Source organism: Gastrolobium bilobum, unplaced genomic scaffold, assembly GCF_033153095.1.
Source record: "Gastrolobium bilobum isolate Gb01-03AN ecotype WA unplaced genomic scaffold, APGP_CSIRO_Gbil_v1 utg20561, whole genome shotgun sequence".
Taxonomy (NCBI): domain Eukaryota; kingdom Viridiplantae; phylum Streptophyta; class Magnoliopsida; order Fabales; family Fabaceae; genus Gastrolobium; species Gastrolobium bilobum.
In genome coordinates, this window is record NW_026897308.1 from 12,540 (window position 1) to 40,155 (window position 27,616).

The 27,616-nt window shown below is 33.2% G+C and overlaps 2 protein-coding genes and 1 pseudogene across 4 annotated transcripts; 1 reads left to right on the forward strand and 2 right to left on the reverse strand.

Moving 5' to 3' along the window:
• Positions 1-440: 440 nt before the first annotated feature.
• LOC133305856 (cell division cycle protein 27 homolog B-like) lies at positions 441-9,317 on the reverse strand. Its single transcript, XM_061506098.1, has 16 exons — positions 9,141-9,317; positions 7,961-8,033; positions 7,652-7,761; positions 7,317-7,363; positions 6,157-6,254; positions 5,133-5,437; positions 4,745-4,900; positions 4,320-4,536; positions 3,797-4,023; positions 3,570-3,635; positions 3,241-3,360; positions 2,384-2,460; positions 1,767-1,886; positions 1,451-1,670; positions 1,056-1,337; positions 441-849 (listed from the first exon to the last, which is right to left on the reverse strand). The coding sequence occupies exons 1-16, from the start codon at positions 9,243-9,245 to the stop codon at positions 799-801; spliced, it is 2,274 nt and encodes a 757-aa protein (XP_061362082.1). The 5' UTR covers positions 9,246-9,317; the 3' UTR covers positions 441-798.
• Positions 9,318-11,723: 2,406 nt separating this feature from the next.
• Positions 11,724-18,979, reverse strand: LOC133305861 (uncharacterized). Of its 3 annotated transcripts, none has more exons than XM_061506103.1 (6): positions 18,858-18,979; positions 18,009-18,411; positions 13,828-13,973; positions 13,235-13,511; positions 12,624-12,896; positions 11,724-12,463 (listed from the first exon to the last, which is right to left on the reverse strand). In XM_061506103.1, exons 2-6 carry the CDS (start codon positions 18,315-18,317, stop codon positions 11,978-11,980), a joined length of 1,491 nt encoding a protein of 496 aa, XP_061362087.1. In that variant the 5' UTR covers positions 18,318-18,411; positions 18,858-18,979; the 3' UTR covers positions 11,724-11,977. The 3 variants fall into 3 exon arrangements, with proteins under 3 accessions (XP_061362087.1, XP_061362086.1, XP_061362088.1); XM_061506102.1 differs by lacking the exon at positions 18,858-18,979 and adding an exon at positions 18,688-18,775; XM_061506104.1 differs by lacking the exons at positions 18,009-18,411; positions 18,858-18,979 and adding an exon at positions 18,688-18,745.
• A 7,594-nt stretch (positions 18,980-26,573) lies between these two features.
• On the forward strand, positions 26,574-27,294 carry LOC133305848 (uncharacterized; annotated as a pseudogene).
• Positions 27,295-27,616: the final 322 nt, after the last annotated feature.

Here is a 27,616-nt window from a genome sequence, read left to right on the forward strand (position 1 = left end):
AGCACACAACTTGTGTTCTTTAACATGATAATTCTTTAATCCCATGCGATTATTACTTAATAAATAACGAAGAAGAAAAACTTTTAAGCTGAAACAACGAGTTCTTAACCACATTTAAAAATATAATCAATTTATTTGGACAGGATTCGATCTCTTTCAAAATTCTATGTTGATGTATAACACCGTAAATATTTCTATAGATGCGCATTAAGTCTCGAAGCCTGCTCAAGCCTTCGGATGAAGTCATCCCTTAGACCCCAATTTTTTCTGATTCTTTTTTTTTTTCATTAGCAATAGCTCGTATAGTTCCGGGCTCTAGCTTAGCAATTTTATTTTATTTTATTATTTGTAATTTTCAAAATAAAAGATAAACTGTAGAGAGAGAGAGAGAATTTGCTGAGAAAAGTTCAGCGTCTTCAGATAGGAAGTGAGGTTAAAAATGAATAAAGAAATGAGCCATTTAATACTTGTGATAATGTTAACGAGGGGCGACAGACTAGAGCTGTGATTTATGAACAAATGAATGGATGAACTAATGATACATGTGTGGGAGCTTCTTGATACTTTAGTTACATCATGTCATCCCATTAGTAAGTGAATCTCCTACAAAACTCAGGTCACTTTAGACCGTCAATTAGATGGGAGTGATGGTTGCATGAAGAACACTCCTCAAGCATTTGTACTTCCCTTTTAATGCACAATCTGCCGAAAGCACAAGCAGAGCCAAATCCTTATGATCAAGGATTCAAATGCGGATAAATTACACCAAGTTGGCAGTTTTGCACTTCATATGTTGAGCTACAAGTTGTCTTCTAACTCATCAGGTACATGCAATTTCTCAATGGCAGCCTGTCACAAATGAAAAACAAGTTGCATAAGAATATGTGACAATAACAGGAAGTTCCAACACCTTCTAGAGTAGCCAACAGTTATGAATCAACCGATCAATCAGAAAGCATGAAGTACAGAAAGCATAAAGTAAATATAAATTGTAAAAATTGTTGACCAGTTTAGAGCAAAACGATTCTTGTTATTGTACAGGAAGTTCCAATCACCTTAATAGCAGCAGCATCTGTTGCAGATGGTTTCAAATCCAAAGAAATCCCATAATGAAACATCGCTCTCTCATGCATGTTACGCCTTTTATAGATCTTGCCCATCAAAGCATAGACACTACTTTCGCGGGGAGCATACTCTTTAAGCTCCTCGAGGACTTCCAAAGCCTCGTCAAATTTTTCCAAGCTCATGAGTATATTGGCCTTCTGATACATTGGAAGAGGATTTTTCTTATCAGCCGAAATAGCCTTCTCCATTACCACCAACGCTTCCTCGCTTCTCTGTCAAATCATAAAAGCATAGCATAATTTCAGAATTCTGGATACAAAACAAAAGCCAAAGACAAATGTAGTTCTTATTTGAACTACTACCATCAGAGCAGCAAGATATTAACCTTTAAAGCATGCAAAGCAGTACCAAGGTATGACATTATAACAGATGAGCGTGGATTGATTTGGAAAGCCATCCGGAAATGATGTTCAGAGAACTCAGACTTCTCTTGGCGAAGATATATCATTCCAAGTCCATACCAGGCATTATAGTGCCTTGCATCAACCCTGAGAGCACTCTGATAGCATTTGATTCCATTCTCAAAATCCTCTAGGGCAACATACCTGTAAGTACCAATGAATTAGAAGACCATAAAAAGTTGCAGAAGAGGCGCACACACATATATACATGTATCATAAACAAAAAGACCATGTTCATACTCATGTCCACAAAGGGTGTGTGCATATGCAAATCTGGGATTTAGTTGAACAGCTCGCTGAAAATTCTTCAGTGCAGATTCATGATCTTTCTGCAGGCTGTAGCAATTACCCATGGCACACCTGCCAGATCATTCAACAACAATGATAAACCACGATAAATGATAATAATTATTAGAATAGAACACCCATATAAAAACTAGAAAAACTTTCAACTCCCAAACTCTCAAGTAGCAGGAAATGCTATCATGGTAAGTGAAGTATATTTGAAGAAAAGGCTTCAACAGCAGATAGCTCAGATAAGACAATAGTGAAATACACAAATGAGCTATGGAAGACCTTGTACCTAATATAGAAGTAGGTAGGGTATAGACACTAATGTATCATATATGACTGGAATGTTGTATCAGCCTGAAAACAAATGCATTTATTTGCAAATACATTACACAGTTTTGGCTCCCAGTGCATGCACTCAAGCGCATGCACAAAGAGCTGCACTTTTGGGTGTCCTGTCAAAGTGAAGAAGGATAATAGAGAGTAGAAATGACTTTGGGGAAAAGGCCAGAAAACATAAAATTCAGTCCACTGAATAATCACAAAAAAAGTTCCATAGAAACTACCATGATTGAGGAGCTAAGCGATCAGTTGATATGAGTTCCTGAGCCAGGTAACTTAACTTCATATCTTCCTTTAGATGCTGCACCAGAGATAAATTACTCTTTTGGTCAAGCAGTAAGAATGCAGGTATACATTTAAAAAGTTTAAACATGAAATGGAAGCAAGCAGCTAAAGAAATAAATTAATAAAATGATACAGTTAAGCTGTAAAAGGTTATTGCCACGCATCAATGTTCATGGTGCTTTAGTAATTTGTAGATGAGTGCCATAAAACTAGGAAACAGTTTACATAGATAGCCAGCAACATCAACAGAAGCCTTAGCTTCAAACATACTTCAGGAGTAATTTTACTGTAGGCTGACATTAAATAGAATATTTTCCTTCCAAATGCTTTGACAGGGAAGTGAAAATAACTATATCTTCGGATTTATCCCTAAGTTTCCTTATATCACCAACTCACCGCTATTGATAATGGCATGGTTTTTCTATCAAAAGGCTTTATTAGATGAATCAACCACAAATTTGAATCCCAAAGGCAACAGAGAAAGACAAATCAAAGCTTTATTCATGTTAGAATATCTAAAACATATATTACAATATCATTTAGTAGTTTAGAATATTGTAGAGCATCTTAGATGATCTCTTAGAGTGGTTTTCATATTTCATGAATAAGGGTTAGTGCATTGTATTTTGCAACACATCATTACACACCATATATCAATATTGTATTTTATTATTTATAGTTGGTTCTCGCTTTTCTTTCTTCTCTACCTAAAATCCTTAAAAGTTTAACAATTTAAAGAAGAATATATATATATATATATATTACAGAAACTAATAAAACATAATATAAAACTCACATAAAGGACTGTTGAGTATACATCCATTCCTTCCAAACTATACGGCGTAATCTGACGAGCAAGACTAAAGGCCCGGTCAGCTTCTAAATAATCAACTAATTCAAAATACACTTTTCCAACCTGCTTAAAACATCCAAGCATTGTGACAAATAGTCAGTGATATGCACCTGAAGAAAGTAACCGCCTCAAGCAAAACCTTTATTTTCTAGGTACAGCCAACAAAACATTGTAATAACATCGTAAGCCTGAATGTAAGATATTTATAAATCAATATAAACCAAAAAATCCTATGAAAGACAAGGGAATGCAAGCTGAGAGATCAAAATTACCAGGGAAAGAACCCAGCCAGTATTGTAATGCTTATGTGGAAGTTTCAAACAGATGTCCAGTGCATCCTGTTCCACCAATAAACACTTCATAAAACTAAATGCAATCAAGGACAAGGTATTTTCCTCATTTTATTTTTCCTTTTTCATATCCCTAATTAAAAAATAACAATAAAGAGATAAATATAAATGATTCTGGCTTTTCTCAAGATATAATAATTAATTAATACCTGGCACCTATACAAGCAGGCAAGTCTGCAGCCCTCCCCAAGAACTCTTAGTAGGGTCAGTATTTCTGAAGCACCAGTGATGATTTTAGAACCACTCATTACTAGTCCACCAACTAGAAAATTCACTGCTTCTTGTTCATAAGACTTAGCTTCAATAGTAGCAGAGGAACTAGAAGTTGTCAATGTGACATTTGAACGAGAATCATCTAGAACATCACTATGAATCCCTGAAGATAAAGAAACAAGGACTTAGAAGTTGTTCATGCACCGAAGCTCACAGGACTCTGTTATTTTTCTATTTTTTTTTCTGTGTTTTGTTCTTCCTACACACTTTACATTTCAGATTCCCCTAATTTAGATGTAATGTGTTCTGTTTTTTTCTAATAATTCCATTGTTTTCTTTTCCTTTTTTTACTCATGCTCCTTATTTACTTGTTAATTATGCCTTAGATTGATGGTGAAGAATAACATTTCCAATTCCAAAAGACAAGAATACAACAAAATAGTGCTATAGATTCATCACCTTCATCAACATTTTCATTGGCCCATGACTGTCCCTTACGAACTGCCATGGTACGAAATGCAACAGTGCTAAGCTTTGACCCTCCAAGATACTTGGAAGAGTTATTAGTTCCATTTCCAGATAAAACTGTTGCATTAGCATTTGCATTTACACTTGCATCACTAGAGAGCCTTAAACTACGTCGGGGACCAGAGTCAGAAAATAATCTACCAGAAATCTGAAACAATAAAAAATAAATAAATAAAGTAGAAGGAACGGTAAAAAATAGTAAACACTAAACAATAATAACATGTAATCTATAACACTCAAGCATTCAACCCAGTGTACAAATTATAGCAAAAGGAGTTTGAATAGGAAATGCCAGAGAAGGTGGTTAGTTTATTTAGTGATGCAAAAGGAGTAGACAACAGAACACTTTAGACTACCTTCCGTAACTTTCCTTCATCCACAAATTTTCTTCGAGGAGCTTGTATAGTAGAGTTCACTGTTGACTTAGGAGAATTTTCACCACAAAGTGTGCTCATATTTGGGCCATTTGGCTGCACATTCCTACACAAAGGAGGTGGAGCAACACCTGACAACTGCAAAAGAGGTGAACAAAATATATCAACCTTTTGAAAAGAAAAATTGGCATCAAGCACACGTTCAATAGAGCAAGGAGCCTGCATTAATTTTATGGAATAATGCAACAGTTTTTACCAATATTCCTGAATTTAGCTAACCATTTTCAAAATTAAAGATATGACTAGTTTGGCTTATCCACGATTTTTAAAGATTATTATGTACACGCGATATGAACTTAGATGCAATTACCTGTGTTGCCATTGGAGATGGGGTGTTATAAAATGATATGTTAGACAGACCACTATAAATAGGTTGACCAGCAGTTCCTCCTAATATAGATGCTCCATGATGATTTCCAGGAATATCCTTTAGGCCTTGCAAGAGTTTCAGTTGCCTTGGACTCATATCTTCTGAGACACAGTGTCTAGTGTCAACTACATTACAATCCTCAACCGATGAATGCAACCTCGGAGATGTTGAACAATTTAGGTATTGCTTTTGTATGGAAAGAGCAGCTGCTTCACCAAAAACTGCAGTTGCTTCTTCAGCAGCACCTAAATATTCAGAAAACGGTATAGTGATAATGATGATGACAATAACATAATGCAGGAAGCCATGTACATAATGTCTAGGTTCACTGTATAGACTGATCAAAATCTAGTAATTATACCAATAAGGATAGCAGTGGTATCTGTAATTACTATTTTTTAGCTATATAATCCAGACTCCGATGTGCAGTTTTGAAAGTCGGATTTCAGCACATGCCTCTCTTTTCTCTCTCTCTCTCTCTCAACATAATCCATCACCAGTTATGGTCAAACCACAATAAACCTACACCTTATGCTTAGTCACAAAAACAAAATGCTTAGATGATAAGTTCATTATTCTCATAACATATATATGGTCTATTTAAAGGGATTTCCCTAGAAAATATTACACTGAGGGACTAGCTCCATCTAAAACTTTTACTTTTCATTGTCCTTACTGTTTTCCTTCTGGTAAAGGAGGATTCTTTATCCTCAAAATTCCTCGTAATTTTCTTCTCTTCACCTCAATGAATTATAGATATAATTTATCCCATCATATAAGTTTTAACATATCTTCTTTGCTTAAAGCTACTAATCTAATCAAATATAAAAAAAGAATTTTTCAAAATGAGAACCACATAACTTCACAGCTTAAAAGGCAGCCCCTAAAACTAAACAACTAGGTTTCTCCAATCAGTTCATCAAATGGGGAACACCATAAATCAGGTGAATATCATCTTACAGACCTAATATGCACAACTCCTCATATGCAGCCCACATTAGAGGATCCATTGATAGTGCCTGCTTAAAATGATGTATAGCACTTTTCCTTCTGTCAGTGTATCTGAAAAAGAGAATAATAATTAAAGAGAATATGGATGAAATTATCAAACTTTGTATACTTATATTCAACCCAACAGTGGATTTTGCGTGAAAGTCATACAATAAAAAGTTATTTAATTATACATACATACATATATCTTGTCATGAACCAACACTCTCAAAAGCTTAAGCTACTATGTGAAAACACATGAATGATTTTCTATTAACATTCTAATATATATATATATATATATGAAAAAATATTTCTCCAGCCACTTGAGATAAGCTTATCTCCAGCCACCCCTTATAACTATGTACTCCGGGAAGTACATAGTTATATTATTAAAGTTGCATTTTTTTTCTTTCCAGAAACTTGTCGGCTGACGTGGAGAGAGAGAAAAAAAAACAACTTTAATATTATAACTATATACTCCCCGGAGTACATAGTTATAAGGGGGTGGCTGGAGAAATGTTTTTCCTATATATATATGTATATATATATATATATATATATATATACATATATATGAAATTGACTCCAGTGTAAAACTTGAAACACTTACATCAACCAATATCTTTTTTATAGCATGTAACTTTTATCAATCCAATTGTTGAATCATAACTATCTATCATGTTGACCTTTAATGTCAAACTTTGAAGAACTTGAACATCAATAAGAATACCAGTGTTTTACTTAGCTAAAATAGATGCTATAGAAGTGGTTGCAAAATTCAAGGGTTTAAATCAAACCTTACTTAAGAGTGTCATCAAGAGTTCTCCTTATGCAGTGAAATAATTAAGTATATGATGAACTTTAAGGTAGACACTTCATACTTCATAGCATCTAGTTAATATTTTTTAGGATCATCAAATGATTATCACTCTTTTTATCTTTTTGAGATTCAAAAGTTTTCGTATATGCCACAAAGAGGTAAGAATGGGAATATACATCTGCTTTGATGTTAAATGTGTATGTATGCATATGATCTGATTTAGTGAGGATCAGATCATTTCCTTTCACAAAATACTAAAAGCAGATTACAGAAAAACCAATTGACAATTGATGGTAAGACTGATTAGCAACCTGTAAATGAGCCCTAATAGATAATGACCAGCTGCACCATTTGGAACCTACATATAAGAAAAGCAATAAAACAAAAGTAGTCATTTAACTTCTCTTAGCAAATGCACCAACAAATTATAATAAAAAATAACTTAAATCAGAGAGCATGTTAGAATCACGTTATATATGAATAATGCAGTTAACAATAGCTAAAACTATGAATAAAACAGGAAAAAGAAAGATTAAAAAAAAACCAATTAGTTTATGAGGAAAAAATGCTAAGGTCATCTAGAGACTTTTATAAATTTAATGAAAATAGTTTGAAAATCAAATACATTCCAAATTATGATTTGTACCTCTGCACTGGGCTCATTAGCAGGACATAATGCTGCTTCAGCTTCACTAAGAAGATCCATCCGAAAGCATGAAATTGCAAACAAGTACCGGGATTGAGCCATGTGTGTTCCTTCAAGAAATAAAGACAAAATGAATAACAAGAGAGATATAATGAGAATCACTGTTATGAGATAATAGCAAACAAGGAAAGAAAACATTATAAGAAAGGAAATTCAGGAAACAGAATAAGAATGATGATATTTAAAACTAACAGTAATAGGAACTCAAAAACTGGATGGTATGGTACATAAATAATGCAAGAAATTTACCCTTTAAGATATGGTATGCAGAATAAGCTTGATTACTCTGCAAGTAACAGCCAGCCAACAACTGGAGATTTGTCTGTATAGTATATTCAAAAATATTTATCAAACACTACCATGAAGAGAGTAAAGATATCCTTCTGCCAGTGACGCAGAAAATAAAGCTAAAGAAAGGACCACTCATGAACAAGAAGTAACAATTTAAGTTATAAAGATGAAAAACTATTGGTAAGGCACGCCGGACATCCCAAACTCCCAATACAGTATCTCAGGCACAACAAATAAGAAGAAAACATGTCAACTCAAGAAGACCAGGCCAACATCTATACTTCATTAGAAGAACAAAGTCTAAACTTCATACCGGCATGTGGAGTAAGTGTGTAACACATTACAAGAGCCAAGTCTAAACTTTGTATTGACATTTCCTATTTAACTGATATTTCAGACTCGTTGTGAATTAAATTTAAGGTACAAGTAGTTAGGGTTCTGTCTTAGGCAGCAATAGTCTCTATATACGGGCAGCAGCAATAGTCTCTATATACGGGCAGCACAAAATATCCTCTAATCCTAAAGCTAAAAACTTTGCAAAAACAGCTTCACATATGGACAGCCAAATAACTATCGAATTATGCCAAAATCTCTAGAACTGGCTACATGTAGCAGATAGTCCTCGCACAAAAAGAAACCCCATTCACTATTACTTCACTGTGCACACAGACAACTTAAAACCTTGAAAGAGGGAAAATTGTCATACATCGATTCACTACTTTCATGAAACTAACGAAGAACCAGAGAAACTTCATTAATCAAATTAACAATACGAATCCAATTTAATCATATTGGAGTACTGTGAAGAAGCAAAACAAAATTTGTACAATCCAGAGAGAACACGAAGCTAAAAGAAGAAATTGAATCCAAATCCTCAAAAAAAATCAACTACCACTACAGAAGCTACGAAATTGACTTAAATCAAATAGCTGGGTGATACCCAGAACCATCGATCTCGATGCAAAAGTAAACGCAGCTCGCTAAGAGACAATGAACATTGCGGAGCTTATAATGAAAGCAGTGAATTTTCCATTTCCATTTCCATTTCTCTTTTCTCGAAGCTTCAAAGGAAGCCAAAAAAAAGAGAGGGAAAGGGAAATAAGAGGAATATTAAGAAATCGAAAACGGAAAAAGGGACCTCAGTGGGGAACTCAGCGCAGAGACGCTCGCAGAGGAAGATGGCGTTGGATTGCATGAAAAGGCGAAGACTCTTGTTCACACAATCCACCAGTATCGCTTCCATGGCGAACAGTGGTTGGTTTCCACTTCGATTCAGAGAGAAAATTAGAAAGAAAGCGAAGGAAAGAGAAAGAAAGAAGAGAGAGAGACAGAGATGTTTTGATTTTTGTGTTTCGGTTTCAAATCAAAAATCAAATGAAATGAAAATGGGTGTGGCACGTGCTCTGTCTCTCATTTCAAATTAGGTCACGTGATAGGTAAATTGATCATGTATCTATGTCATCTCAAATGTTCCGTTGGTATATATCAACCAAATTAATAAGGAAAAAATTGTTAAAAACTTAAAATAGCCACACACACAAAAAAAAAAAAGTTAGAATTTTCCTTAAAACGAGTTTATCTTAAATGGATGCCTCTAAGAAACAAAAATTTAATTTTGTATGTAATTATTAATGTATCATTGTTGTAGACTATAGGTTAAATAAATTGTGACATAATAATGGTTTTTCTTCCAATTTTTATTGTATGCCCATCTAATTTTACTATTTTTGCTACCCAATCATGTAAAAAAAGAAAGCATTTGATATTTTTAAAAGATGATAAATAAAATAGTAGGAGAACTTAAAGGATACTAAAGAGTGCCTCCTCTTTGTAACAAAACATTGCAATCAATGCAACGTAAATGTTTTTTTCTTTTTCTTTTTTTGGGTAGATAACGTATATGTTTTTAACTCATAGCTCTGTTTGTTTGCCTTTAACTATTCTTCTCAATCGTAAAAAAAAAATGTTATTTTAATTAATATTTTTTAAATAAAATTTGGTCCACAAGTCACACAAAATTTTAAAAAATGAAAATGAAAAGATTCCATACAAAGATCAACATAGATGAGACCTTTGGTGAACATTTATATCTATAAGATTAATGATTTTTGGTCACTGATTCATGGCTAGAAGATCTCCAAATTAAATGGAGTTGCACATGCTTCTATGCTAGAGTTGAATGCTGCCAAAGAAAGGCTATTAATATTTGCAGAGTATTTTTTTATGGGAAAACATTTTCTCATGTTGCATGAGAATTCAATTCTCATGTTGTGACCTTTCGATTTGTGTGCAAAGCTCTTCTTTTCTTTTTCTTTTTTTAATAAATGTGGGACCCATCACTAATTGAGTCACAACATGAGAATTGAATTCTTATGCAACATGAGAAAATCAAACCCTTTTTTTTATATATATAAACGTTTACAGGAGTATTAATCAAGGAAGATGATGACAATTTATGATAATATGATTTGATTAGAGGATTCACTTCAAGCCTAAAAACTCAATAATCATTTACAAAAAAAAAAAAAAAAACTCAATAATCAAACTAGGTGGGAATTTCATCCAAAACTCAATTTAACAAGACAATATGTTTCTAAGCCACTAGCAGTGAAATACTGAGAAGGGATTTAGATAATTTGCATAAAATTCTAAATTAAAATTTTAATACCATTATATTATACATAAAAAAAATAATTAATTCGTTACCATATTACAACCCATATAAGTGTGCCTACATTTAATAACAAGAAAATTAAAATAACATTTGGTAGATTTGTTAGAATGGGACGGAGTATAACATATAAATTTCGTAATATACTCAGTGCATTTTAAAAATAAAAATAAAATTGAACATAAAATGAAAAGGTGATATATTTTGATTCTAGTAAAATGAACGAAATCAAGAAAAATTGGACATAACAAAACCATTGCATATTATTTTAGGGATTTATGAATATTATGTTACATGATGAAGCTTATATCATGTTACACTCACAATGCAAGTGGGCTCCACCATTTTCTTATTTTTTGTTTTTTGAAAAAAACTTGTGGGGCTCACTTGCATTGTGAGTGTAGCATGATGTAAGCTTCATCATGTAACATAATATTCATAAATCCCATTATTTTATTCTATTCTATCTGGATGCTAAATGTTGCCTACTCTGAAGGGTTACATTATTAGCGTTAATTTTTAATGTGACATATAGATTAAGCATGTTGTCAACATGTTTTGCAGAAGGACAACCAGATTGAATCAAGTAGCACCAAGGCTCCTTGTTGTAACCGGAAAATCACTAATTCGAATTTGGAAAATAACCCTACCAACTTGGTTAAACTATTTGAATGAAACCTGGTTCATAATAAAAAAATTAAACAAAGAAAAGAAAGAGAAATAAAACAACAATGTTTTAGAACTCGGCTCAGATCGATCAGGTCAACCCAGATTTTGGTGACCCAATGCCTTTACTGATTCAAACTAGACATTGAATCAGTCATGTAGTCAAACCGGAATCAACCTGATGAACCGGTCATGACCCGCTATTCAACCGGTGTTAAACCGGTACCAAAATCGGGTTCAACCGATTTTATGTTAAATTATGTAAAATATATATATTTTACTTAAGTTCCCTTATTTTAAGATCGAAAGGCTTACCACTGGACCATTTTTATTTGTTAGACATAATGTTTATAATTTAATATTTATTATAAATTAAACCCGATTGAATCACTGACCTAATAATCCAGTACCTCGACCGAATTGATGACATGGGAAATTTTAAAACAATGCAACAGAGATAGGTCTATTTATCCTGAGTTTACACTGTTAATTTTAGAAAATGACTTCTTATTCTACACAAGTTCAAAATTTGACTTTGTGCCCTGAAATCACTTGTTTTTTCAGAGTAGAAGAGGGAAAAGTCTTAACTTGGAATTCTGAGAGAAATATGAACTGCCATAACACTCCTAACTTGTTGGTTAAGCAAATGCTGCATCTATGTTAAGGATGTTCTTTATAATTCCCATCATCTCTCCTCCAGGGAAACGCCCCAGACATCCCTTTGCAGCTGCCAATTCATTTAACTCATAAACTGAATCACCACTATAAGATTGAGAACATTTGTCTCTTCTCTCTTCTGTATCCAAATCAACAGTTAAGTCTTCACCATGCATAACACTTGGAATAGGAAATGGTTCAAGTGAAGTTGTGGAAATAATGGATTCACCAATTGAACCAACAAAGTCTTTCAACCGACACATAGCAAATGGAACTGGTTCGAAGCTATGATCTCCATATTCAACTGGAGTAGAGTGATCTCCTGTCACACAAAGGAAAAACTGAAAATTTCCAGTTGATTCAGCTTCCCAGAGAAGCCTTGCCAACTGTCCTACAGCAGTATCTACAGCTTCTAATGCTTTGACTTTGAGAATGCTTGCCTTGTCATGGCCTGCATCATCTATTGCCTGCAACATCATATACGGTCTCATCACCATTAAATAATCCAATAATCTAGAAATATATATATATATAGATAGCTTAGAGCAGGCTAATAAGGAGAAACAAAAGAGTGTCATTCTAAGTAAAAGATGGAAGATTTATAACCAGAACTCATAAAATTTTGACCTTAATATGAAGAAATCCAAAGTCATAGCCATCTGACCGTCCTGCTTTATGCTCATCCTCTCCAGGTACAAAAACTCTGGGACTAGACTGCAAAGGAGCTGAGAGTGCCTTAGCTATTGCTGATGCTTTTGAAGTTAGTAAGGTTCGATAGTCTCCAGTAGCACCAGGAGCTTCTAGAATATCAATACCAAGTGATAAGCCCAGGCCAGCAATTATTTTTGTTGGAGCTACCATGCATGACCACAAACCATGTTTATTTATAAAAGGCGTAACCTGTAATATACAATATAAAAGTGATAAATGCATATTACTAGTACATGGACACACATTATCATTTATAACATTTATTGGCTCAGACAAAGGATATAACTGAACACCAACTAGCATTTAATTTTTTGTCCAAGTATTTATAGCCTGCAGAACATGCAAATTAATATTGTTATTTTATTTCTAATTGTTCTTAAATAATTGCTACACATTTGATGTTCTTTCCTTTTAAGCAGCAAAACAGGTAAATGGATTATGAAGTATCAAAGTTTGGTTTTCTTAAGTGTCACTTTAATGTTTGAAAGATAGATGCGTAAATTATAATATAAACTGAAAGAACAGACCTCAATTCGAATGCCACAACCTCGTAGAAGGACTACATTTGCTATGTTCTTCCCTTCTGCAACACGTTTAGCATTCACAGGATGCGAAACCAGAATTTTTGTTATTTCCTTGGACAACTCATTAACAACAGCAGCAGTGTTCCTTGCTTCATGAGAATCATCTAAAGCTTCTGCTTTCAAAAGTAACCGGTTGTCCTTTAAAGGGTCTGTTCCTGATATATTTCCACTCAAATTTGGTCCTTTAACAACCACTCCACATCTATGTTCTGTTGCATACCTATGAAAAGGATTGCAAAAACATATAAAGAAACTGTTAATTTTACTGTGCATTAATGTTAAGTTCCTGAACTTGTAGACATCTAGTAATCAATTTTACTTGAGGGCCCAACCATCCAAGATCCTCCAAAATTTATGCGGTGACTAACATAGAGATTTATCAATATTAAAATTTAAGAAGACAATGTTCTCAAAATTATCTTAACATAAAAAAGGAGACTGACAATATTCAAAACTCAATATTACCCATAATAAGTGGTCGCCTACAATCTTAACAATTAACCCTTAAATGTTATAGCAACCTTAGGCATCTTCACCTGACTCTGACTTCATATTGAGGGAAAGATGGCAGCTTCATTCCATCCAGGGCAGCACAAAGTATGGGGCCTTCTTCTTCAAAGTGCCTGTCAGCTCTCCTACTGGTGACTATTCCAGTTTTCTCATCGAGAGTTGCAAAATTTGACTGCAGGAAAACGTTTCTTCAGGTTATTAACACAAATGATGCAGAAAAACCTTTGAGACATATCTATTTTAGAAAATGAAGGTTAAGAAGAAATAATTTCAACATAACATAGAAAGAAAGCAAAATCTATGTAAGGAGTTTGGCTGTAACATTAGTCACTAGGTTGGAAGCCTGATGCCACCCAAATTTCAATGGTAAGGAATCACAATAAAGCAGTAAAAGGCCATACTAGTAAGGTCTTCCCTTGAATAATATTGGAAAGACATGAAGTACCACTATGTGCCAAAAAGACTATAGCTTTTGAAGTAGCATTATTATGAAAAGTTAGGCTTCTTAGGCTTTCCACCTTTTAAAAAATTTAGAGGACGCATGCACCATCTTAATCCAAAAGAAACCACAATGTTAAGCACTCTCCCACATAAATTACAAAGAATAGACATAAAGCCAAAATTGAATGAAGAAATGGAGAATAGTAATTGAATGAGAAAGACATGATCCTTTTTAAGTCCAAAATTCTATGAGGACATCAGCAGAGAGATCTAAACAACTTCAGGCAAAATTTTCAAATATTTGATCCTTTTGTGTTTTCTCTTGTTTTTCTTTTTCTAAAACAGAGAGCAGTCAACATATGACAAATGGATTGCAGTTAAATCTTAGAATTGAACATGAAACCTTTACAGAACTTATCAAGTGAGAAGTTATGCTCTCCAGTCATCAAGTCCAAGAATGCAAGGAAAGAAGAAGAAACATTGATAGGATTTCCAACAGAGTTACTGCTCTGTGCTAACCATGAATATATGCTCAACATCAACATCAACATCAACAACACCTTTATCCCAAATTAATTGGGGTCGGTGGTAGATGAACCCACATGAAAGATACAAAACGTTTGAAAAAAAGTAACAAAAAAAATAAAAAATAAAAAATAAAAAATAAATAAATTAATAAATAAATAAAAATACACAAATAAAATAATAAAATAAAATAAAATGAAATAAAAATATATGTATATATAAATAAATAAAAGTAAAAAAGAAAGGGACAAAAAGAAGTGGGGGAAATGAAGGGGAAAAGGACTAAAAAAGGACCATCTGGAACATAGGAATAACAGCGGGTCTAACCCTCCACCATACTTATAGCTTTTCTCCATTCCTTTCTAAGACATACTGTCCGCCAATCTATATCCCACTCCATTAAATCTTGTTTTACTACTTTTCCCCAAGTAAGCTTCGGCCTACCTCTGCCTCTTTTTGTGTTTAGCTCTTGGTAACAAACTTCTGTTCTTACAGGAGCATCCATGGGTCTTCTCATCACGTGCCCAAACCACCTCAATCTATGTTCTCTCATCTTCTCGGCTACCGGTACTACTCCGACCTTTCGTCGAATATCTTCATTTCTTATCTTATCCATCCTTGTGTACCCACACATCCACCTTAACATCCTCATCTCTGCTACTCCCATCTTATGCTCATGTTGCCTATGTGCTGGCCAGCATTCCGCTCCATATAGCATTGTCGGTCGTACTTCCGTTTTATAGAATTTTCCTTTTAACTTCAGGGGAATTTTGCGGTCACACAAAAATGCAGATGCACTACGCCATTTCATCCACCCTGCTCTGATTCTGTGATTTACATCCTCATCAATCTCTCCACCATTTTGTAAAATGGAGCCCAAGTATTTAAAAGCATTTTTTTTGGGTACCTCTTGACCATTTAGATGCACAGGTTCTTGGTCCTCATCTTGTACCAGAGAAAACTCACACTTCAGATACTCAGTCTTGCTTCGACTTAATGTGAATCCTCTGGATTCCAATGTGCTTCTCCACAATTCAAGTTTTCTATTAACACCCTCCTTGCTCTCATCAATAAGCACAATATCGTCTGCAAAAAGCATACACCATGGCACTTCCTCTTGAATATCTTTTGTTAGTTCATCCATAACTAAGGCAAATAGGTAAGGACTTAGAGCCGACCCTTGGTGTACACCTACCGTGATAGGAAAATAACTTGATGATCTGTTACAAGCTTTTACACATGTAGTAGCCCCATCATACATATCCTTGATTGCCTTTACATACTTTAATGGAACCTTTTTCTTCTCCAGGACCCACCATAAAACTTTCCTTGGAACCCTATCGTATGCTTTCTCAAGGTCTATGAACACCATATGCAAGTCCTTCTTCTTTTCTCGGTATCTTTCCATTAGTTGTCGCATCAAGAAAATGGCTTCCATGGTACATCTTCCTGGCATAAATCCAAATTGATTTACAGAAACCTTGGTATCTCTCCTCAAGCGATGTTCAATAACCCTCTCCCACAGCTTCATAGTATGACTCATTAGCTTAATGCCTCTATAGTTTGAACAATTCTGTATATCTCCCTTGTTTTTGTAGATAGGCACGATCATACTTTTCCTCCATACATCAGGCATCTTATTCGTCTGGAGAATCTTATTAAAAAGATTGGTCAACCATTTTATTGCCACATCCCCCAGGCCTCTCCACACTTCAATAGGGACACCATCAGGCCCCAAGGCTTTTTAGTCTTCATCCTCTTTAAAGCCTCCTTAACTTCATGTGTATTAATTCTGCGTACAAATCTTCTATTCATATCATCATACGCGTCCTCTAAGTCCACCTCGCTTGTATTTCCATCCCCATTAAACAGCTTGTTGAAGTATTTCAACCATCTTTCACTTACATCTTCATCTCTCACCAGAAGTTTTTGATTTTCATCCTTAATGCATCTAACTTGAGTGAGGTCTTTACTTTTCTTATCCCTTATCCTTGCAAGTTTATAAATACCTCTTTCACCATCCTTGCTCCCAAGACTTTTATACAACTCGTCGAAAACCTTGCCTCTCGCTTCTCGCACTGCTTTCTTTGCATTTTTTCTCGCCAATCTAAACTTTTGCAGGTTCTCTTCATTGGGACTTTTATGCAAAAATCTAAAGCACTCCTTCTTATATTTAATTGCCTCTTGCACCTCTCCATTCCACCACCATGTTTCCTTTGTATGAAATCCATTTCCTTTGCTTTCTCCCAACACCCTCCTTCCCAAATTTTGAATACACTTAGCCATCTCATTCCATATTGCATTTACTCCTCCATCAAACTCCCAAGGTCCTTCGTGCAACATTCTATCATTGAACTCTCTCTCTTTTCCCTCCTTAAGCTTCCACCACCTTATCCTTGGATTCTGAGCCCTCTTCTTCATTGTACGTACTTTGTTGAACCGAACATCCAAGACTACCAGCTTATGTTGCGTAGCAACACACTCTCCAGGGTAGACCTTACATTCGACACAAGAAGTTCTATCTTCTCTTCTAGCCAGAAAGAAATCAATCTGACTACGATTATGGCCACTATGATAAGTGATCAGGTGTGACTCCCTTTTTTGAAAAAAGGTGTTCACTAACATCAAATCGTAGGCTAGTGCAACATTCAAGATATCTTCTCCAGTCTCGTTTCTCGTCCCATAGCCAAAACCTCCATGGATTCTATCAAAACCTCCATTGCTTTTACCAACATGACCATTTAGATCTCCTCCTACGAAAATCTTCTCCTCTCGAGGTATTCCCCTCAAAACCTCCTCCAAGTCTTCCCAAAATTGGCTTTTATCAGTTGGTTGCAATCCAATTTGGGGTGCATACACACTGAGGATATTCAGGATTAAGTCACCCACAACAAGCTTAACCAGAATAATCCTGTCGCCTTTCCTTTTGACGTGAATATATGCTATTAAGGTGTGTGCACCTTTCCTTAACCAGAATAATCCTGTCGCCTTTCCTTTTGACGTGAATATAATCCTATCAAAACCAGAATATATGCTATACTCATTTTTTACATTATACCAACAACTGAGGAAAATATCTAGGGTGGTTTAATCTCAAATTGCATCAAACTGACAATTGAAGTAAGCCACTCTACTTAACCATCTAGGAAGGGGATAGTTTCTGCAGCATCAGAAAAAGTATAATAGCTCCAATCCAAAAGTAAGCTTCAAAAAAAAAAAGAAAATAGGGTTCTACACCAACCTTAAAAGCAATATCACCAGGTGACATAGCCAGTCCAGCCCCCATGGATTCAAATGCTCCTCGACCGCGATAATAAACTCTAGGATCATAACCCAACAAGGAAAGATGAGCAGTGTCACTTCCACAAGCTAAGCCAACCTCAACAGGGTCCATTAGTCCATTAACTCCAGCAGATGCTATAGCATCCAAGTTGGGGAGTTTTGCAGCCTGAAGAGGAGTCTTGTATCCTAACCTTGGCAGTGACACATCACCTATCCCATCAATCAGCACAAACGCCACTCTTTTCTTTGGAAGCTGTGAACTACTCATTCTGCTCCTTTTTTATTCCTCTCAGGTTATAAATAGCAGGGTTGTACAGCCAATAACAAGTGGGATATAATCAGCAACTTCACTCTGATGATGCCTTCACAAATAGCACAAACAGCATATTATCAAATCCCTACCACCATAATAAGCATATATACACAAAGATTTTATCTTTGAGCAATTTGACTTCTCAACTTACAAAGACATAAAACCCATGATTAAAAAAAAAAAAAAAAAAAAACTTTGATATCTGCTACAGAAAGGTAAGAATAAAATATAAAACAAACCCACAAAATTGAAACTTTGTTTCAGTTTTGCCTTCAGTAATCAATTTGGAAAGTTGGGTGTAGTCCCAATTCGTTTCAAACCTTACCGTGTGCAATTTGCATCGATTTCCCATTCCTAAACTCAAAAAGTAATGGGAAAAGGGACATAGTGAACATGCAGAGAAATTAAATTTCATTTTATGAATTTGCAACAAATTAAAAGAGAAGAGTAAAATGGAATGACAGTTCAAAATAGTATTCAAAAGAAAAATGTTACCTTGCTTGAGAAATGAACGTCAGCGATCAGAAGAGGAGAGTGTAACAATGACAGAATATGAATAATGGAGGAATTAAGAGAAATAGATTAGTTTCAGACGCTAACTTTATTCTTCATCAACCTTTATTCCATCGCAGGCACCTAAACGTTTTTTTTTTTTTTGGTACAGTGGCACCTAAACTTATACTCTTCATGAAAAATAATATAAATCAGGATTAAGGCCCGTTTGAATACTATTTTTAAAAATAGTTTCTTTATTTTCAAAAAAAAAATTATCCTGATATAATTTTATGTCATTTTAAATCTTAATCGTTAATTTTTGTCAATTAACGGTTATAATTTATTTTGAATTACTAATTAATTAATAAGTTTGGCTCAATAAATTATAACAGTTGATTGATGTAAATCAAAATGAAACAAAAAAACATTTTTCCCAAAAACAAAAAATTATAAATTGTAACATTTTTTTAAAAATAAAATTTAGAAAATATATGAGAGTTATTTTTATTTTATGTTTTGACTTTTAACTTAGAAAAAAACACCAAAAACATTTATTTATGTAACTATTCTACAAACTAATTTTAAGAATAAAAAAATCAAAACACAATTAAACAAGCAGGCTTAGACTTTGGTTTAAATCCTAAATAGGTCATCAGAATATTTAAAGGCTTTAATGTTTCTATAATTAATGTAGAGAAGTTATTTATATTCATTCTCAAAATGACATCATTTTATGTTAAAAATTAAAAAATTATAATGATTAAAATTATTATAAACTTCAAATAAATTATAATTATAAAAATATCTTAATTTCTATCCAAAATAACATTATTTTAGACATAATGAATATAACTTATCTACTTTCGCTAAAAAAACCAAAACTCATATTTACAAAAAAAAAAAAAAACCAAAACTCATACGTTTTTTAATCACATGGGTCCCACGTTTTTTAAAATCTTATCTATTAGTACGATATTAGTTAAATTACAGATATGATCACTTTTTAAAAAATAAAAAGTCTAATATAGCTTATTAACCAATTTAAATTTATCCGCTTTCTAAGTTTATTTAATTTAAATTATTTTTTTATTTAATCTAAATAATGTAATATAAGCGAGGTCAACTTTTTTAAAAGTAAGCCCATAAATAATTTTTGTATCAATTTGATGTTTCTAATGTTATAGGAGATAAAATTATTTTTTATACATATAAAAATATGTGAAGTCCATAAATTATATGAAGAGAATAAAGAAAAAGAAAAAATATAGTTTCAACACACTTTATTTGTATATGTAAAAAATAAAATTACATCTTATAATATGAGAAATTATTATTATTTTTATAGGCTTAAATTTGTTATGTTTTATTAAACATATTAAACAAAACTTGATTTTATATAAATTCGTTCGTAAACCCTGATAAATTACTTAGTCTAATAACATCCTTAGCGATTAATTGGTCAAAGTAAAAATAAATTACGACATTATGCAAACTTTATTTGTAATTTCAAAAACTTATATCTTAAAATCGCTATTTAAAGAGAATTTTCTTTAATTGTTTTTCGGGTTCAAAAGATCGTTTACATGAGTGAATGATTTATTTTTTTTCAAATATTTTTCCACCACTTCATCGATTAGTTGGACTAATCTAATTCGAATTAGGTATAATTATAAGGATGGAAAAATCCTTTCTATCAAGTGTTTAATACAACTGCATATCGAAAATTTAAATTTGAACTCAGTATTTAAATTAGTACTAAAAATTAGTCAAATGAGAGAATAAATTTTAAGATTTTCATATCATTTTGCGATTGTAAAAATTTGTATCCTTAATAATAGTGATAATAGGTAACTCAAATGGTAAGCTAGATTTTGGCAAAAAAAAATTAAATATATTTCTTTTTTGGTAATCAAATTAAATATTATTATTTAAATAAAAAATTACGTAAATGTAATATTTTGGAACCAATTTATGGATCAACCATTAGTGCCCAAGGTAGGCATGATTGGTCACGCCTTACACAGATGCCACTCACCTGGTGTTGACATGTGATACAAAAAAAGTTAAAAAACTGACCGTAATAAAACTTCGAAAGACCATCATAACTTTTGACACTCAAGTGTCCGAATAAGATGAATTTTTTTTTTATTCAACATAAATTTTCGAAATCTATGCAATGACATCTCATTGAAGGAGATTTGGTCAAAAAAAATTCAAATTGTTTTTCAAATTTTCTAATTTCCTATTTCATTGATGTTTTACCACCGAAGGTGCATTTATCTTTTCGCTAGTTGTACAATTATTATTGGTCTTAAAACCTTCTATACACTAACATTATAGAACTATTCGACAACCTACACAAAGAAGCATGTTAATGCATGTCAAGTTCGATTAACATAAACATTTTATCTCCCATAAATTTTCGAGATCCATGCAATGACATCCGGTAAGCATGTTGATGAGGAAGTAATTTTGTATCTCCTAGCAACAAAGTCTTACTGGTGTCCTTGAACTCGGAGGAATGAATGATGCATTACTATGTGTTCTTAATTTGATGATTGTTTTATTGGTTTGCTTCCTCTGTTTTTACTTTACTGTTGTAATAGTATCAACTTATGATCTATAAACAAAGTGATCTCTCTACAATTCTTCATGTCAAAGACAACACTTCCACATTGACAGTGGAATATATGTACATATATGAAGTGACCTACCCAATATACACACGCATGACTTCAGGTGTATTCAGTACCTTCCCAAGTGACCACATTAAGGCTCCATAAACCCTCATCAGCTGCAAAATAGGGCCAAATATAGGTTAGGTTTGGCGTGACCATGTTGTGAAAGATTCATTAAATAAACAAATAGAAGTTAAACTACACAAACCCTTACTTGCTGAGTATCAACTTGGTCTGCCTTGTTCAAAACCACACGAATTTTGTCGTCATGCCCCCGTAAGGATGATATCACATGCTTGAATTCATCACTGATGTCAAGTTTGCGAGGATCAAATAAAAGGAGTATCAAATCACACTTAGCAGCAAACCAAGGTGTTACACCGGTAAAATCATATGCTCGCTCTCTCTTTGTGTGCTTATACGCAATTGTAATAAGATCCCTGCTGTTGTGCCTCTAGGTATGAAAATTGACTTAAATTAAGATGAGGTTATTTCTAAGGGATGTATTAGATTAAGGTTTTAAAAGATTATTTTGAGATAATTTTTTTATAAATTTTAAAAGATTATCTAGAATGCAGCGATTTTAAATATTTTTTCAAAAGACTCTCTTTACAATGAAAATTTTATAAGATTTGAATTTAAAGGATTTTAATTAGAATTTAGAGTAAATCTCATATTTTGGGTCCTAAAAAAAATACGGTCATCATTTTAGTCCCTTACAAAAAAATTAGTCCTGAGGTCTCTAAGAAATTCAAAGTGAATTCATTTAGTTGAAATCGTGGTCCCTCACAAATTAAAAAAAGATCTACATTAGTCCCTCAAAGGGACTAAAATGGTTTACTTTGAATTTCATAGGGACCAGACGATTTTTTTTTTTTTGTAAGGGACCAAAGTGAGAACCGTATTTTTTACTAGGGACCCAAAATGGGTTTTACTGTAGAATTTATTAGATTTGAAAAGACAATATAGATTTATAAAATTTTAAAAAACAATGTGAATTTTTAAAAACATTCAAAGGTGATTCTTAAGAAGGATAATGAAATCAAAAATTTATATAATGAAACTATGTGAATTTTTAACAAACATTCAAAAGGTGATTCTTAAGAAGGATAATGAAATCAAGTCATTCCGGTAGAGCAACTTGGAGAATTTGTGTACAAAAAAGTGTCCACTCAATAATAATGGAGTATATTTATAAGTAGAGAATATTCTACAATGATGAAAGAGTGTTATAACTATTTCAGCTCTTGTGGGTGCTGTTAGATGTGAGATAAATACCTTCATCTGATGCATGAGGTTCATATTAGGGAAGTATAAATAATATTTGTTTCACTTTAACAGTATCCTTTCTTACGAGCGATTTGTAGAAAATAAAATTTTTTTTATCCAGAAATTACTATTCCTGAGAATATGGTGGGAAAGTCAGTTCCCGAAAATGTTATCAAAAAATTAGGGAAAAAATATTTCTCCAGTCACCAAAGATAAAATTATCTCCAGTAAGTTTAAAATAACGTCATTTTGGTGTTATAAGATTAAAAAAATAATGATAATGACTAATATAACCCTAAAATATATTAGAATTATAAAAATACTTTGATTTCTATCTCAAAACGACGTCGTTTTGGAATCACTGGAGATAACTTATCTCCAATGACCAGAGAAATCCTTTACCCAAAAATTATTTTGTAGGCCAAAATATTACCAAAAATATTAACTTAAGTTTCTCTTGAATCTATGTTTGGTTGATGATAAAATATTGCTAAGTAAACAAATTCTTGTGTAATTTTCTCAGCCCATGATAATCCAATAATACCACCAAACAAAATATTGGTTGGTGGTATCTTTGGATGATATATTAATTTAGAAAACAGACAAAACGGATTCTCGAGAAAATTACTTTCCTATGAATTTTTTTTAAAAGTACTACCAAACGTGATATTTTGGAATACCCACCATCATTTTTCCTAACATATGAAATAAAATCCTCTTGCGAAACACAAATCATACCTTTTTCAGCCCACTATGCGTCCTGTTTTCTTTTAGAAGAAGGCAATTAGAAAAAAGAATAATGTTATTATATCAAGTGATTAGAAATTTTCTTTGCATTGTGGATGTGTATGTAATTTTTTTGTCACTGCAGGTTCAATTGATGTGTTGTTCATCATATATATTACCCTGAAAATTATTATGATTTAAACAACAATAAATAAATAAATAAATAATTTCTGACAAATATTGGGATAAAAACTAGGGGTGTTCGCGGTCTGAATTAGATCAATTTTGGAAGTAAAATTCATCCGATCCAATCCCTTCGGTTTGATCATATAATCATCCATTCGGTTTGAATTTTTTTTCAAATCCGATCTGATCCAATCCAATTTTTTTCGATTTGGATTGGATCGGTTTTTGGTTTTTTGAATATCCTAAAATTAGTTTCATGATTATTGTGCAAATAACATCTTTTTTATATATTGATTTTGTAATTTTTTTTTTTTTGAAATACAAAAATATCAGTAAACGATATTATAGTTTTTTTTTTGGCAATGAGATATGAAGCTCTACACAGATGAAATTTTGTTGATTAGACGTGACTAGATTTTTTCTTTGGTTTAGTTGATGAGTTAATGGGTCTTGAATTTAGAAATTTTTGGGCTATGATTGAGGAAAGGACTAAGTAGGTAGAGAAAAACTAATATATTGGATCGGTTTGGATTGGATCGATTTTCATCAACCCATCCAAAAACCGATCCAATCCAATTAAAATTTGTAAATTTTTTTCGATTTTCGATTTTTCGATTTTCGGTTTATTCGATTTTTGCGGTTTGATCGGTTGATGAACACCCCTAATAAAAACTGTAGTCTCTTCTTCTTCTTTTTTTTTTGTAAATTGTAGTCTCTTTTTAATTCAAGTGGCTAGTATACTAACATTGATATAAATCCATCCAAAAAGGACAAAAATGCTAAAAGCAAAATATAGCAAATGAATACATAAAGCCCAAAAACCAAAAATTGAAAGCTGCAAATAGCCACTTAGAGAGCACTCCACTAGGTTCATTTGTGAGCCCCAACAGTGCTCTTGACAGCATCAGCAGCATCTTGTGCCTTTTCCTTCATTTGTTGGCCAGCCTACAACAGTAGTAAAATCAGTTTCATCACTCAAAAAAATTGCTAATTAAGATTCATCATCTCTGATAATTTTGACTTCTACATAAACTTGAGAAGCAGTTGTTGATTATGCATGAACTTTTTTCTATAGAATGTTACTAAATTGTTTAAATAAAGGGAAATAATAATCTTATTTTACATTAAGATTCACCATCTAATAATATATTGTATAAGATAATATTATCTATATTTGGTAACGTATTATATAAACTCTTCCAAATATATCATATGATATTAATTTTTATAAAAATCTATTAATCAGTATGTCTAAAAAAATATATTAACTTTTGTATAAATAAAAATCTTCAATATATATATATATATATATTTTAAAAGTTCATAACTACTATCACATAAAAATATTTTATTTCAAACTTCTACTCTTTACATTTTTGTTTCTACACTTTATAATTTAATATGCAGTTTGTTATTTTTTTAAAATATTGCAAATTACACCATATCATCTTAAAAATAAAAAATAAAAAAAATATAACCTATGTCTATGTATATGTCTATATAGCATGTACATGTACGCTTTTCTACAGTTTCACTTGGCATCGCAGAGAACCTTTGGTACTCGTCAAAGCGGGTAATGAGATGAAACCACCTTAACCTTTTGTTATTCTTACTTTGGTGTTTTATGGGCTTTCATTTTTCGTGTAGTGCTTGCTTGTGTTAGAGAAGCTATGTAACGTGTGTGCATAAATTGCACGCTAGGTGTTTGATAAAATTGATGGTTCAGATTCATCCCTGTTCTGAATGTGATTTGTCATGCATGTAGCTAGTTGTGGTTTCTACAATAAATCAATTACAAAAGCCCGAAGGGGAAGTCCCAATTTTGCAAATTGCTGTTTGCTTAAATCCTCGACCTTGCAGGTTTATCTTCATTCTTGTTTGTGTATTATTAGGTTAGGTCCTTAGAGCAGGAAGCAATTGTTTTTTTTAGCTAGTCTAGCCTCATACTCTCAGTTCGCTGAATTCTTTCTGATTATTCATTGAACCAATGAACTGTGACTGAGTATGTTGGAGTCTGCGTGGTGGGTTTGTTGATTTTTTCTGTTTCTGTTCCTGTGAATTAGTGTTAGCTTTGACAAACTGATATGTCTTTCCTAAACGGCCATGTATCCCGTGCATACATATGCATCTGATTTTATTGGACTTTTTCCTGACTTAACTTTTCATGTGCTTTTGTATTATATTTTGTTATCCCCAAATATGAATTACATTCAGTCAAATGCATATACAGGACTGTGCGTGTGTGTGTAGTTTCTGCTAAGTATATGTGAATTAATGTCTTCGGTTGCAGCAGACAGTTTTCTTTCAAATTTGATGTCTTCACTTTCAAGACAGTTTTCTTGCATATTTTGACATACATCGAGAATGTGATTAGTCTAACAAAATTGTGGCTTCAGAGTTACAATAGGCAAACATTTATTTGTTATTTCATCATGATTATTGGGTATTGGTTATTTTAGTTAAAGGTTTCTAGTCTCGTTATCTCTTTTAGTGTTGCCTTGAAAATAAAAACTACTTGAGAGATGTCTTTATTATGAATTTTGGATTCTGGCACTTGTTCTGTGGTTGGAGTTGTCGTAGTGGTAGTCGTAATCGTAGTTGTAGATGTCTTAAAATAATGATCATTGGATTATATCAATTTTCCAATAGTGCTGATTTTCTTTTAATCATGTTCAAAGATTTAGATGTAACAGGGTTTTAAAATCCTCTATCATGACTCACTCAACATTTTAATTTATAATATGATCTACAGGCAAGTGTTATTCATTTTAAAGTTAAAGTACTTCAATTTTCGATGAACCATTTCAGTAATATATAATTACTTACAATTGTACTTTCCATTTTTCGCTTATAAGGAATGAGTCGTTTGCAAGGATGTTCTTCCCTTAAAAGGAAACGACAAGACTTGGCTTTAGTTTCTGGGTCTTTGACTGACGGAGAACGCATACTCTATAATCTCATTCATAGCAAGAAAGACATGGGGATCTGGACAGGAGACATGAAACGAGAAACAAACCTCCCTGATAACGTGGTCAAAAAATCCCTTAAGTTGCTTCAGTCAAAGAATCTGATAAAGGAGGTTGTTAATATTCAAAACAAAGGGAGAAAGCACTACATGGCGGCAGAGTTTGAACCCTCCAAGGAAATCACCGGTGGGGATTGGTATACTGAAGGGAGTCTTGATACAGAGTTCATAAACCTTGTAAAGGACGTGTGCATGAGATACATTTTCAGGCAAAAAGGTTACCACACGTGAAGGAGTTTTAGAGTGGAGCAGAAAGAGTGGGGTCTTCGCCGTTGAAGTCACCACACAGCAAATATAAGAGATTTTACGAACTTTGGTTTTGGATGATGAAATCATTGAGGTGACAAGCACTGGATTTGGAGATTTTTCATATGTTCCTGTTGGCAGAATTTGTTATAGATGCAAAAGCAAGGGTGGCGTTAGAGGGGAACAGAAACCTGGTGCCATGGCTTCCATTCCATGCGGAGTTTGTCCACGAATAAACTTTTGTACACCAGATGACATTGTCTCCCCGAGAACTTGTGTCTATTATCAGAAATGGTTGGACTTCTGAATGAGTCAAATACCAATTAATAGTTTTGATATGAACCTCCCAAGTTTTCACTCTCATCTAGCAGCTTGTGTTTATATTTTTGAGTAACTCTGTTGCTCAATGTACCATAGGTCCCTCTGCATTAAAACTAAAACTTTCTAAGTGGGTTGACTGAAGATGCACAGGTTAGTTGGCGATCATCCATATTACAGTAACCTATCGTTACTAACATTTTATGAATCTACAAAAAAGAAGGTGGAACAAGAAAAGGAAATGAAAGCTATTTGCTGTGCTTATGCGCATTCAACCTGTTCGTCGAGTAGATTAAAGATGTATGTTTAAA

Bases quoted from the DNA above. Each gene is read 5' to 3' on its own strand.
- LOC133305856 (XM_061506098.1), bottom strand. From the start codon at position 9,245: ATGGAAGCGATACTGGTGGATTGTGTGAACAAGAGTCTTCGCCTTTTC. The intron at 7,762-7,960 runs GTAAATTTCTTG...TATTTCTTGAAG, and splicing joins TGCATACCATATCTTAAAGG to GAACACACATGGCTCAATCC. The intron at 2,461-3,240 runs GTGAGTTTTATA...TCTCTGGTGCAG, and splicing joins TATACTCAACAGTCCTTTAT to CATCTAAAGGAAGATATGAA.
- LOC133305861 (XM_061506103.1), bottom strand. From the start codon at position 18,317: ATGAGTAGTTCACAGCTTCCAAAGAAAAGAGTGGCGTTTGTGCTGATT. The intron at 13,512-13,827 runs GTGAAGATGCCT...TCCTTTTCATAG, and splicing joins CAATATGAAGTCAGAGTCAG to GTATGCAACAGAACATAGAT. The intron at 12,897-13,234 runs GTCTGTTCTTTC...TGTATATTACAG, and splicing joins GTTGTGGCATTCGAATTGAG to GTTACGCCTTTTATAAATAA.